The following is a 14,465-nucleotide window of genomic DNA, read 5'->3' as shown; positions in this document are numbered from 1 at the left end:
TGCCAGGGCCACTTCATTGTTTGGGAAGGAGCTCCAGGAGCTAGGATGGCATGGAAAGGACACAAAAGACATGTCTTCCTCTTCAGGAATTATCTTGTGATCTGCAAACCAAAGCGAGACACAAAGACAGACACCTACAGTTACATCTTCAAAAACATCATGAAGGTCTGATCACTGCATCCTCACGTAGAGTGTTTCTCTGTCACTGAGAACTTCAGGTCATCTAAACCAGAACATTGCACAGGAAAATGTTTATTTGCTATCCAAACATCAGAAAGGGCTGCGAAGTGACTCTCACTGCTGTTCAGCCAAAGCCATGCTGCATTTCTCCCACAGTCTGACCATTACTCTAATTTCCTCTTCTGCTGTTAGAGCATCTAATATAGCTTTAATGGGAATGGCATAACTAGCATCCACTGAAGAGCATATGCACTGGCAGCAGGAGACTTGCTGGTATTTAACAACTGTTTCCATTTAAAACATGTATTGATGATGTTTCTGATTCACAAAGGATAGATCCAGATCTGAATTGTACTAACCTCTGAGATTTCACTACCGACTGCAAATCAGCCTTACCTGAAACAAACAAAGGGTTCCTGATGATCTTCTTGTGCTCCTTCTGTTTGTAGCTGAACAACATAGATGTGAACGACATCGTGGAAGGGGATGACCGTGCCTTTGAGATCTGGCACGAACGGGAAGACTCAGTCCGCAAGTACCTCCTTCAGGCTCGTACTGTGAACATCAAGAACTCCTGGGTGAAGGAGATCTGTGGCATACAGCAGCGAATCAGCCAGCCTGTCTGGAGTGAGTATGGCTTGCTTGGGTCTGGCTCCCTGATTAAGTGATTTTTTTGCTAGGACAGATGGAAACCATCTAGGGTCATCTGCCACCTCCTCGATTGAATGAGGGTTGGAGGCTTCCCACAGGGGAAAATCACATTGCTGCTCTAGCAGTTCACACAGCCTGACTGCAAGCAGTAAACTTCACTGGAGTGATTGTAGTTAAGCCCTCTGTCTGAACTAGGGTAGGCACCTTGACCAGGACCATATTCCCTCAGTTTACCATCGGGAGAACCAAGACTGTGTATCACCAAAGTGATCAGCTTTCATCCTCACAGTTTTTTTCATGCCAATTTTCAATCCACAAATTCCTTCCGCAGGGATAGATCTTCTAATGAAGAAGACTATAGGAACAGTATCACATAATTTTGTGTGGTAGGAATAAGTCAAGAATCTCTTAACAAAACATAGTTTTGGCTGTATGGAGCCCAACTGAGTTCTTGATTGGATATCAAGGGTTTATTTTAATTGGAGAATTATCTTAACTTTGGTAGCTTTGTGTGTTTGAATATGTGCTTGCTTACATGGCCAAAAATACTTCCATGCCAGCAACAAGTTCATACATTTTTATGGCCCATCTTTAGAGCCAACAACAAACAAGTATCAGACTGAACTTACTCTCACGTAAGCAAGAACAGCATGACACCATGAAAGGGATTAGCTGCTAAGCATTTCCCATTCAGCTTTCCCTTCTGAACTTTGCAGAATTGCAGAAATGCTGCCTATCATCTTACCTATATCTTCATGTACTAACCATAGTCATCCTATAGACATCCTATCCTCCCAGGGGCTAACCTACTGATTCTGTTTCAGTCCCTCCAGACTTTGAGGAAGAACTGGCAGACTGTACAGCTGAGCTGGGAGAGACAGTGAAGCTGGCTTGTAAAGTGACAGGAGCTCCCAGGCCATCTGTCAGCTGGTACAAAGGTATGAGAAGCAAATCAGGAAACACTCCAAGTTTCTTCTCTCCATGCATTGCTCTGCACCAAGCTGTCAGTGCGTAATCTAAAAGCTGGTCACCTTGAAATACCCAATTCCAGCCTTAATGTTAGCTGCAAGCAATACAGATCCTTCTGTGATGAACAATTTAAACAAACAGTGATTTACCTACAGGAAGTTGTTCTTTTGAGGAAGAGCTCATTCCTCAACCACTGACATCAGGTGCTAGAAAGCAAATGCAGCTCTCATTCCTCTGAAGTGGAAGTGCTGGATGAAATTCCCATGGAGAGAACATAACTGATACTTAACTATTTACAAAGAATTTTTTTCCCTTTATTTTTAAGATGGAAAACCAGTGGAGGTGGATCCCCATCACATTATAATAGAGGACCCTGATGGCTCCTGCACATTGATCTTGGACAACCTAACAGGCATTGACTCGGGACAGTACATGTGCTTTGCTTCCAGTCCTGCTGGAAATGCCAGTACCTTAGGAAAGATCCTTGTTCAAGGTAAAGACGTGTGCAGATGTGTTGTTTAAAAAAGGACAATGTAATTCCCTAAGCATGAATATCAAGACATTCCAGAAGTATGTAAGAGAGAATAAGTTTTCTTGAAGTTACAGTAGTAGTGAAATCTCAGGTAAAAAATGGGGTCTTTACTGTCTTGTGTGCTGAAATCCTAAGAGTCACCTGGTCAGGGACACGTTTTTGTAACTGTTAGAGCACTGCCATATTTCCAGCTGTCTACTACCTTCATCTTTGCTTTGCAGTGCCACCACGATTTGTGAACAAGGTTAGAAATGCTTATTTTGTGGAAGGTGAGGATGCTCAATTTACCTGCACTGTCGAAGGAGCACCGAGGCCTCAGATCAGGTCAGTTCCTCAAGCAGCTTTGGGACAAATCCCACATTCCCATTTAGTATGGTCAGAAGATCCTCCTTGCTTATTTTTTCCCAAGTTGTGACCCTTTCTTCTCAGTGTTTTCCACCTTACTACCATCCTCACGCTGGATCTTCCCAATCCCACCTTTCCTTAGTTTCTCAACAATTTTTTCTAGCTAGAATCTGAAACAATACACAGATAATGCTTAGATATAAAATCTCATGCCCTGGCAGTGTTTTATCATTGCTTTATTCTCCTTGTCCTACACTTGAATTGCTCAAACCATCTGGGATATTCATACAGAAAGGTTGATACAGCTTTTCATGATTAGAAGCACATTTCCCTGCATTGGCTGATGAGATTTCTTAAGAAGGATCCCTGCACCCCTTGTGGCTCAGTATCCACGTGTGATCTACCTTTCTGCAGACCTGTCTTCCAAGAAACAAGCATTTATCTAATGATTAACTCCTGATTGTACCTCCACTAGTCTGATGGGTGGATCAGTGAACTGGCAGTCTCTTGATACTGCTTATTTTTCCTGGCTCATATTAAGTGTTTTCCACATGCAGATGGTACAAGGATGGTGTACTGCTGAAGGACACAAATAAATATCAGACTTTCAGTGAACCACGGAGTGGTATAATAGTCCTGGTGGTCAAGAACCCTTCTAATGAAGATATGGGACACTACGAATGTGAAGTAAGTTCAGAGAGATTTATAGATGTGCTGATGTGACGTAGACTGGAAAAGTCACTGCACTGAGAACCATTACATGAGATTAGTGACAGAGCAATTGTTGTTGGGCATCATACCAAACAAGTTTATACAAGACAGATTCTCCCTAGATCTGGACCTTGAACATCCAAAAGCTTTGGGATGACTCTGATTTGAGAGTTCTGTTGTTCAAGTAATGATAGAGTGAGCTTATTCTGAAACTCAAATCCAGATCTCTAGAGTTACATCTTTTAAAGTTTGGGATCATTCTGATGTGAGTATTTTCTCTGGACCAGCTTTAAACTAGAACAGACTTATGTCACTGCAAGTCCAAAACAAAGAAGTAAAGTTTAAATAGAAATGGAAAGCACTGCCATTCCTATATATTTAGCAAGCATCCATGGGAAGTATCTCACAAAATCAGAATGAATGTGCTGTAAAATATTTTCTAAAATTTAGTCAATCTGTGCATTCACTGTAATAAAATAGAAATAAGCTCTGAGGGCTCAGCAATAAAATGATATATGGCACAGCTCACAGCAGCTCCACAGTTATTCCATAGATTTTTTATGTGATGTGATCCAATTTAAAGACTTCTAGAATTTTAGCAAAACCACGTCACCTGGCTTCTGCTATTTGATAAGATCCCAAGATTCAGTGTTTTGCTGGTTGAGTACAGTTCAGTAGACTGAAGGATGATGAAAGAATCCCAACTGTTTAACTACCACTTAAATGGCATATGACAGGAATCTGACCTCTGGGCAGAGACAGTTACTTTAGAACCAAATAACAGAGCAAATGCTGAGTAACTAAGCTAGCTGTTGTGCCATGACTTGTCTGTGTAAGTCATTCATGGTAAAGCATTATAATGAACTTGTTTTCATTGAAGCTGTGGTCACAGATTCATCTGTTTCTGTTGGCGTGGAATTGAAAAGTACTTGTTGTTACAGTATGGAAAGATTTTAATATAGAAAAGCATCCTGCATTTTATTGAGTACCACATGATTCTCTTTAGCTGGTGAACAGATTAGGGTCAGCAAAATGTGGAGCAGAACTTTACCATCACACTGCTGCAGCCCTGACCCAGGAGAGAAGAGGAGACCAAGCCATAACCATAGAAGGTATGGTCCTTGCCCAGCTCTGTATGTCAGTGTATTACTCTAAAACCATCTCGTTGAGGTTCAAACATATTTGCCATCTTATCCATGTTGATCGTTGGTGTACATGTATCCGTATGTCCATCAAGATGTGCATGGGTATACTGCAGCTGAGCCATATACCCATCACCATCTGTTGATTTCCAAATCTGGCAAATCAACTTCATCATATAATGTTCATAAGTGCATTATATGAAAAAGGAGGCGTAAAGGAAGGGTATGTCACACCACTCAAGAAAAATATCTCTACTCCTGTTGCAGTACTTGGAAATGTGTGTCAGCCTGGCAGAACATGAGTGACATTTTATTGACAGAGGACAGGGGCCAGTAACTAGAGCCACAGATGTGTGGGTCCTTTCCTGAAACGCTACTGAAAAACTTCTGGAACTATTAGGAAAGGAGAACTGACTGCTGTCAGCCCTGAGAAACTTTAGTTCATCTCTTAGCTAGGACTGCTCACATAATCATAGAATCTGTTCCTTTTCTTCCATGTGTCTTCCAGCAGAACCAGTAGGGTGACTTGGGCTGATCTTACACGAATCAATAACACTTCTCTTTATTAGCACTTCTACTTCTTAAGTTACCTTCCTGAAGTTACCTTTTTACTAAAGTAATGTCTGCAAGCAGTCTGTTAGGTACACAAATGTAGATTAGTGGACATATCTGTTTACAGAATACTCCCTAGCGTTCAAAACTGGTTCTTCATACATGTTAGGAGTGTCCCTGCATGGCTGGGCAGGGGCCAACCAGTGCTGTCTCTCTTGATCAGCTCCCAGAAGCAGTTCAGGAGGTAATATGGCCAAGGGACAACAGACATAGACAGCTTAGTGTTTTGAAGGGTGAGAGAGAGGACTAGGGCAGGCATAGGTCATTCCTTGCCAACAAGCATCATTGCCAGAGAGCTCTTCCACATGCAGTTAGTTGGGACATGGACAATGAAAGCCAGAGGTTTGCCAAGAACAGTGGAACCTTCTTTCCTCATCATCAACATTTTCTTATTGACTCAGGATAATAACAAGAGTGCAAGTGTACTTTTGACAGGATTTAAGTGTTTTTATCCACATCCGAGTGAGAGCCATCAAATATAAAGACCTTCTGACTCGAGCAGCAAATGACCAGGGCCTGGAAAAGTACTCAGGGAAAAATGGTGCTCCACTCTCATTTCCTTATCATTTTCCCCATGCTGGTCCTGGTCTGGATGGAGCATTGGGTCAGCCCTCTGTAGACATCAATAATGCATTGCTACACATTAAGAGGATTCAGACACACCAGGACACTAAGAGCAGTATCCAGATCTAGGTATTCACTCGTTTTGGTTTTATGCTTGCTTTCCTTCTGGTCCTCTACCAGAGTACCATAAATCATCAAACAGCATAGCAGGGAGAATGCTGTTAGTAGAGCAACACTACAATTGTTTTGGTAGCATAAATCTTGAAGTACTTTAATGCTTTGTCCTTGCTGAGACATAGAGAGGAAAATAACTTATATGCAGTATGTAGAGGAACACAAATTACTGTTAGGATGGCATATCTTCATGAAGTTTCTCTGTGCCAAGGCAGATGCTGTGAAAGCAAAGGTTGTAAAACAGCTCATGGGGTTACAAATGTATGTGTTCAGCCCTGAATTAATCAAGTGAAGTCATCCCCATAGTCATAAACAAAAAGATGTTGTGAGCTTGTTTGAAGAAATGTAATTGGAGCTTGTTGTTATGAAACAGTCTTTGGTCTATGATTTGCAACTGACTGAGCTTGGTATTAGGGAAATAAATAAATCCCTGAGTGACCTCCAGGGTGAGACAGTGGGAGCTGCTCCAAGCCAGCCAGAGCAATGGGCAGGCTCTCCCATGGACCACGATGGCTGTTCTGAGCAGAATCACATCAGGGATGAGCTTGGCACAGTGCACTTGTACAAGGAGGGAGTTCATTGCTTCTCTGGAACCCAGTAACCACTTTGATCTACCTATTGAAAAATCAACCTCATCTGGCAAAGAACAGGAGGGTGGATGGATCTCAGGCAGGCTTTTGCTTTTCATCCTTATAATCTTTTGTCCTTGTGAAAATTGGACTCTCTTATAACTTCACCAAGAGGACTACATTACTGCTGTGTGGTTTTACTACCTCAGAAAATGGCTGTATGTCCGTTTTCCAGTTGACCTGATTTATCTTTAGTTCTATGAAATGACTATAATGGGAGCCTCCTGAGACACCCAAGGAGCTTCAGTTGCAATTATGTCAGTTTTCATTCTCCTGTCTTTCCTGTACTGTGTATTACTCCAAGCCAAACCCACTATCACAATTGAGATTCCATTAGTACAGTGGTTTACGGGTCCTGACCTGCAGCCAGTGATGGTCATCAGACCAACACTTGGGGTCTCAAAAACAAACTTCTTGCTATTAGGTTTAAATTCCTGGTATGGAAATCTATAGATCTGTAGAAAGGATCAAATTCAAAAGGATGGAAACCACTGAACTAAGGGATCGCCTGACTTCTGCCTTAAGTTACACTTGTTTTTTTGCACTGAAGTCAATGGAGAGTTGCTTTAAAAATCCTCTTTCTGTGGATATTTGAAGAATTTTAGACACTTAAAAAAAAGACATAATGGAAAGAAGATCTGTCTCTTTGACTTCAAGTTGACTGTCTGCTTTGTGGCCACCTGCCTTGCTGCTTAACCTCCATACAGCAGATCCGACCCAGTGTGGGCTGGCGTGCTCTGGCATCCCTTCTTAACACACTGTTACTGCAATTCCCTCATCCCACGTTCACTAACTCATTCATTTTTTCCCCCAATAGAAACCCAGTGTTTCTGAGAGGCGCTGAATTTGAGCAGGCAAATCTAGGACAATGAGTAGTAGGGGAAAGGTTGGGATATTCAAGTGAAGGGGAAGAAAACCTTAAAGAATGTAGCACAGTAACAGCTAGGCAACAGAAATGTCCTCGTAGCTTTGCCTCAGTTCACATGCAGTGCTTAGGGCAGATTAGTTTCCTCTCAGTCACTGTGCCTGGAGGTGTTAGCCCTGAGGGACGTGTTCAGTAGGTATGGTGGGATGGGGTGGGGTTGGACTTGGGGATCTCAGAGGTCTTTTCCAACCTTAGTGATTCTGTGAGGTAACGTCCTTCTTGTGAACCAAATATCCTGAGGCTCTCACATGTCACGCTGCTTTAAATGCAGAGGAGCACTCGATCTCTTTGTTTTACCATTTCACTGAAGAAATAGTGCACACGAGTCTAAAAGTTCTCCTGTTGGGGTGGTGATTAGGATATCCACCTTGTTACTTACATTTTGTTATATCTGCCCCCTAGTCACATTTCTGGGCAGACCACAAGGTTCTTTTAAGTACAAAAACGAAGAGAGCACGATTGGACCTTTCAGCAGCCTCTGTTGCTGCAAGAACAGAACATTTTTTCCCCTTGACAGAGGGTACATTTGCATTTTGTTTTGCCAAATGTACTCCCATTTTGTTCACCCAGTTTAGGGAATTGTTTCACAGCCCTGACGTTCCCATTTTGTGATTGCCTGTAGCAATTCTTGACAGATTTGTGCATCCTCCGCTGTGGGTTCCTCCCTGAGATGTACGCACTATGCAAGGAAATGGGTTTAAGCTCAAGTCAAAACTGGGAAGAGTAGAACTTAAACGTTTTTAAGAAAGGCCACGTTGGAAACCACCTTTCAACCATTCAGAGCAACCAGAGCCGACTTCCATTCTGACTTAGCCTAAATGTTCCATAGCTCGCAAGGCGCTGGTTGAACGCATTAACCAAGGAGCAGTCTGGTCCTACAGAAGCACTGGCTGACCCTAATGCTTACAGCTTTTAACCTGCTTCTCAGGGGCTCCTGCTTTGCAAAGCTGTTCTCCTACAACGCTCTCAAACAAGTTGAAATGATAAATCCGGTGCTAAAATGGATGCAGAATATTTTCCTCTCGGGAAAAAAAGAAACCCAGATTCTCTCATCCTACTTTCATGTGGTTCTATCCTTCACAGAGGGTTGTGTCAATCCTCCCTCACACCTCAGATACAGCACATGCAAAATAGACGTGTCTGCAGTGAACTGCAAGTCATCAGGACCCACTTGCTGTAGGTTGTTTACAACAGAACTGTTTCTCTTGCTGCTATGGATTAATCTTTTGGTCATCGATAACTTGATCTGGAATTTACATTATGAATAAAAAAAATGCACAGCATCAGTGTAAGGCTCTAAGAACTCAGTGGAAATTTCCAACTTAGGCCAAGGCAGTTCTCTGAGCATAGTTCATCTTCCACCACTGAATCATGTTCATTTCACAATTGAAAAAAAGAGTTTAAAATATTAAGTAGCAGAGAAAGTAGATAAATAGCTCTCACATATAAATGTTAGAAAGGGATTTTGTCCTTTATTTATCAGATAGATAAACTATACACTCTACTTTGCAAAGTTATTGCAAACACATTTGTAATACCCCGTCAGTTTTTGGCCACCAGTGAAAACATCGTAAGAGATAGGACAGATGGCACTACAAATTCTCTGGGTGAGAATTGTTTGTGATTGTAGGGATGTTTTATTTTTTTTATTTGCAGTTCATTCTGAATTGTACCGAATGGAAATGACCAGAGCTGCTTGATTATAGGCTGGCTAGAAGACTGCAGTCCGATTGCTGAGAAAACCACTTTGAGATTAAATGAAGTTTCTTAGAAACTTTACTAACTTATTCAAGAAGAGGTGGGGATTGATGGTGATTTAAATATTTTTTTTTCCAGATCTCACATAGTTCAGCCCTTCAGAATAGGTTCAGAACAGTCCATTTCAGTGTCTCAATTTAATTCCAGCAGATGAGCTGGGAGCCTGCTGACAATCACTATTAGCTCTTCACACACACTCTTTTGCATTTTTGAAAGAGACAGTTTGAGCAAAATATTTGCAAAGTCATTGAATCTTCTGCTTTTTTATATATACATATACCTTGGCATGCCTTATGGGATTGTAGCTCAGTGTGGGGCAGGGCTCATGAAAACTGCACACGTTAGAACAGAAGGAAAGGAGCAGGTGTGAGTGTGCTACAGGGCTACCTCGGGCTTCCTACAGATTTTTGATGCTCATTTTCTGTTCTGACGATAATGATCTTTGTTGTCATTGTTGTCAGCTTGGATTTTGCACCCTAGTCCACAGTAGGAAGTGTTTAGTGATTGCAGGAAAGCCTTCTAGAAAGGGAAATCACAGTTGAAAGCATTTCAGCTCTACAAGATTTCCCATCTCAAGGCATCTCCAGGTTTCTTACACCATCACTACCTTATTACAGGGAAAGGAAAAAGGAAAACAAAATGCAGTATCTTTTCTTCTTTACTTGGCCTTCCAAACAAAAGTCAGGATCTCACAGTAGCAAAAAAAACCAACAACAAACAACCAGTAGTTTTTACAATACTGCTCTCAACACAGAAGTTAATAGCAAATCTAAATTATTCTGTTCAAAGAGCATCTGAATTCTCATTCTTGGTCATAATCACTAAAGGTGATGCTGGAAATAACCACAGAAAGCATGGATGGGATGGTACAGGTGGTTTTTTTTTCACTCCAGACTATTCTGATTAACTGAGCAAAGTTAATATCATCATTTCAGCTTTTGCCTCTCTTTAACCCCATGCTGTTCATACTGTTTTCTTTGTAGTCACTGAACAAGAGACTAAAGTGCCCAAGAAAACCATCATCATGTAAGTGCTGATTTTTTTGTTGTTGTTGTTGTTCTCTGGTAACATTTGTGTTTTGCCTTGCTGCCTCTGCATGATCCAATAACAAGCTTGTGTTTATTGGCCATGCAAGTCTGTTCACACCTATTCCACCAGATCTCATGGTATTTTGTGTTATACAAAGCGACCACCCAAAAAATCTCACTGTCCCTTTCAAAGAAATAGCAACGTTGCAGCTAGACACAGCACAGGTCCAATTTTTGTTAGGACCCAATATAAAAAGTTATTCCACTGAATGTTGCAGGAGTTGCACAAGAGCTCAAGAAGGTAGAATCTGACTCTGAGCTTTGAAATAAACCCTTGGGAACTGGCTACTCAAAAAGATATGCAAACATAACATATACAGCCTACAATGTTTTTGGTGTAGGATCTCATCAGCCATTAAAATCTTTGAGTATCTTCTTGGATTTAAGTATCATAAGGAAGGGTATAACTGAATTGTATGATCCTGGAAGATGGACTTTGTCCTTATATGTTAGATTGTCAGAGCACCTTCAGGAAATTCAGGTCATGTCCTGTTGGCCACAGGCGACCAGGAAATTGATATTTTGGGGAAATACCTTCCCACAAGAGTCATAACTTCGATAAACCAGTCCTTGGCTTGGACTTGACTCTAATAGTTGCCTTTGTTAGAAATAATTTTGTTATACGATGAGACAGATTTGTGAAACAACAGCTAAAATATGAGTAAGAAAGTGATTTATCTTTCCTTTCTTCTATTATTTTCTGTGATGACTATCAGTTGTCATCCATGCCATTTGGAGCCAGTGGTCTGTATGAAGCCATGGCCCCACCTCTGAGCAGCTTCTACCCTGCAGAGCCAGTGAGTAGGCAGAGAAAGTGAAGGATGCACAGGACATAGGTTTGCCTTTGACTAATTTTCTCAAGTTAACAATTCAAGTTATTAATTTTTTTGACTTTCCAAATATCAGAAAATGAAGGTGCAGGGCTCAGATTTCCACTGTGTAGGAGGAAGAGAGATATACTTCTTGATATCACATTCAGAAACATCCCAAGAAAGTCCTGAGCAGGAAGCAATCTCTCTCATCCAGACCTCATCTAAAGCTTAGTAAATCTCACCTTTCTACATCTCTGTGCCTGGAAATCACCTCGAAAAATGTTTTTTTCACATCTCACCTCAGTAAGCTAAAAGTACTCCTTTTCCCCCTTTCTGATTTCAGATCAGAAGAAGCAGTATTACTATTGGTTGATTAAATAATATCAAAATAATGCAAAATACCATCAGCTAAGCTGACTTATAAATTTCTAACACGTTGCTTTGGGCAGCTCAAGAACTGATTCCTAAATAAAGGGCTGCAGCCCCACCAGATGTTGGGTTGGTACCTTTATGTGTGGGATCTCAGAACAAGGTTGACAGTTGGACTAGATGATCTTAGAGTTCTTTTCCAACCTTAAGGATTCCATGATTCTAAAGGAAATTGTCTTCCCTTTGCTGGTAAATGGGGTCATGAGTTCATCTGGGAGTCCCCCAGCTAGAATTAGGATAGTTATGGAGTAATTTTTGGGAACAGCTTGTTAAGGGCACATTGCAGCTTTTAGAACATAGTGAGCTGAGCAACAGAAGCATTTTTGAAATTACCAGAAGGAAATACATTAACAGATAAGCTAGGGACAGGATTGAGCAATGTCTCTGTAAATCCCAGAACCAAAAAGTATTGTAACCTCGCAATGTAGAGCTAAGTCTAGTGAGAACTCAGTGTGGGTTCATTCGTATCTGCATCAGAAGAGGCTTGGTTTTGGATAATTCCAAAGGCGCTGTGGTCATGATGAAGACTCTGCAGAGACAAGGTCAGAGTGGGAAGGGGGAGTGGAAAAGTGATGCTAACTCGTGGGAAAGAGTAAAGCGGGAGCAGATTAACCTAGTCAGGCCAGATGCTGAGGCTGGTGAGGGAACTGTGAAAAAGAAGAAAGAAAAAGCTATTGTTTTGATTCGTAATCACTCCTTCCTGGAGCTGGTGGTTGTTTTTATCCTTCCGATCGTTCTATTTCATTCTCTGTTGCTAGGAGGTAGAATGAAAATCTCAGGACAGAAACAAAACCAGCTTTGCCTCTTCGCTGCACTGATCCAGCTACCTCTGCAGCCAAACGTCAGATGCCTTACGCTTGCAAATCAAACTCTGTTCTTACCTTCATATTCTTCCATGTAAAAAAATGACACAAGAAAATTCAGCAGGAAAACTGCATGTTGAACATATAAATTAGGAACTTTAATATCCGACCTTGGATATTCCTGTCCCCAGGTGCATTTAAAGTCAGTTTGCCGTGGGATGGGAGTAAGCAATTATCTTGATACAAGCAGGATATATCTATGCTCAGGTGGTAAGAAATTCCTACCACACTGAATACCTCAAAGAATATCAAGATCATCGGAATTTCTCTGAGAAATATCAACTAGGCCTCCCAGATTGATCTGGTACTCCTATATCTGTTGCTGATAGTAGGATCAGGCTGTGTCTGCAATAACAGTACTATGAAGAGTAAAAATAGGTATATTTTGGCATAGTTGACTTCTGCAGGAAGTATTCTAACTTTCCTTTCCTGGCTTCCAAATACTTAATGCCCTTTTACTGTTACTATTCTGCCTGTGAAAAAGATCTCTAGTCTCAAAAGAATAAAAAAATAGAGAAAGCATAGACTTATTAAAAGAAAGGAAATTACTGACCCTACTGTAATAAAAAAAACATTTTACCATTCGGTTTGACCAAGCCTAGATCTTAGCCAAGGACATTTAGGAAACAGGTAAACTAGAGCGAGTAAATCCTTTGGGTCAAACTGCTATTTGGGCACAAAACAAGTGTTCACTGCAAGCACGTGAGATATAATAGTGTCCAGAAAACCATTTCACATCTGGACATACTTGTGTTTGTGCACTCAAGGAGGCTGAAGGAGCTGGGATCCACTCTGGGCAAAGAGGTTTTGGCTGATTCAGCAAGTAAGCAGCGTTGGGCATGTGGGCGTGTGCGTTGTGTGTGTATCCCTTCAAAATGACACGCTTCACCCAAAGCTGGAGTGCGCCTAAGACTAACCCCACTACAGCACCTTGATCGACACTGGCATGTGCAAACGGAGCGTGGCTCCCCAGAATGTCTTGTCTTCCTGCCAACTCCATTTCAACCCTTTCCCTCATCAGAGAGGAAACGATAACTACTGTGGTGAAGAGCCCAAGGCAAAGGGGAAGGGTTTCTCCTGCCCGTTCTTCTTCAGACCATTCACCTTCACGCTCCCCAAGAGCGGAGCCAACTCCAGAGCCAGTTTTTGTCTCAAAGATTAGGCAACCTGTCCACAGGCATGAGCAAGAGGCGACCTCGAAGTCTACTGTCCCGATGCTTTATGTCACAGAACCAGAGGACAGGCAAGGAGCAGCAGCACGAGAGATCACTGTGGAGACCAAGACGGAAGAGCAAAAGCCCAAATGGGTTGAAGTGGAAGAAATAATTGAATTCAAGGTGAAAAAATCACCAAAGCCTGCAAGGAAAAGAGGATCTTCCCCAGTCAAACAAGAAAAAGATGAGTCAGGAGTGCTAACATTCACTTTTCCCAGCTCAAGGCCAATGCGTTCCCCAGATGATGATCTGAATACAAATAATTCCAACAATAAATTGGTGGAACAGTCAAAATCTTCTTTGCCCCAAGAAAGTCTCTCTGAAGTCAATATCCAGCCTCTGGTGTACACAGCAGATCAGGAAGGACCTCAAGGCAGCAACGAAGACAGAAGCTCTCCGTGTGAGTCGGAACTGCTCGGAAATAACTCATGTACTGATTGTGGATCTGAAGGAAAGAGCTGCCCGCAGGAAACAAGCGAGCACGGTGGGGCAAGGGTTGCTTCCCCACTGCTTGCCTGCGGGGGTGAACCTTTGAGCTTCAGGTTTGAGACGGCTGCAGCAGATGAGGATGGACTTCTCTTCTCACCGGTGAGGCCGGAGGTTGAAGAAGTGGATGAGTTAGATGCGTCTTGGCCTGTTGAAGAGGGGATACCCGAAGGGATTGAAGCTGTCCTTCCGGAAGAGAAGAACGTCGTTATAATCGATGAACCAGAGGAACTACAGCCAGAAGACATCAGCACCCGGAACCTCAAAGTTTTAACCCACAACGGTAAGATGTTGACTTTGGAGGACCTCGAAGATTACGTTCCTGAAGAAGGCGAGACCTACGGGTGCAACGATAAGAACCATACAACAGACAAACCCTGC

At 42.0% G+C, this 14,465-nt stretch overlaps 1 protein-coding gene across 1 annotated transcript in view; it reads left to right on the top strand.

Annotated features, from left to right (window-relative positions):
• Positions 1–14,465, top strand: part of OBSCN (obscurin, cytoskeletal calmodulin and titin-interacting RhoGEF) — a 172,546-nt gene that overhangs the window by 130,463 nt on the left and 27,618 nt on the right. The window contains exons 90-96 of the mRNA XM_065744974.1: positions 7–165; positions 630–807; positions 1,656–1,769; positions 2,126–2,293; positions 2,554–2,656; positions 3,235–3,364; positions 4,395–4,500. Of these exons, the coding sequence (XP_065601046.1) occupies positions 7–165; positions 630–807; positions 1,656–1,769; positions 2,126–2,293; positions 2,554–2,656; positions 3,235–3,364; positions 4,395–4,500 (958 nt within the window). The remainder of the gene's footprint in view (positions 1–6; positions 166–629; positions 808–1,655; positions 1,770–2,125; positions 2,294–2,553; positions 2,657–3,234; positions 3,365–4,394; positions 4,501–14,465) is intronic.

The sequence above is a fragment of the Cyrtonyx montezumae genome, unplaced genomic scaffold (assembly GCF_038088225.1).
Source record: "Cyrtonyx montezumae isolate F1298 unplaced genomic scaffold, pur_monq_1.0 scaffold_32, whole genome shotgun sequence".
Classification (NCBI taxonomy): domain Eukaryota; kingdom Metazoa; phylum Chordata; class Aves; order Galliformes; family Odontophoridae; genus Cyrtonyx; species Cyrtonyx montezumae.
This window is presented reverse-complemented; position numbering and strand designations above follow the sequence as displayed.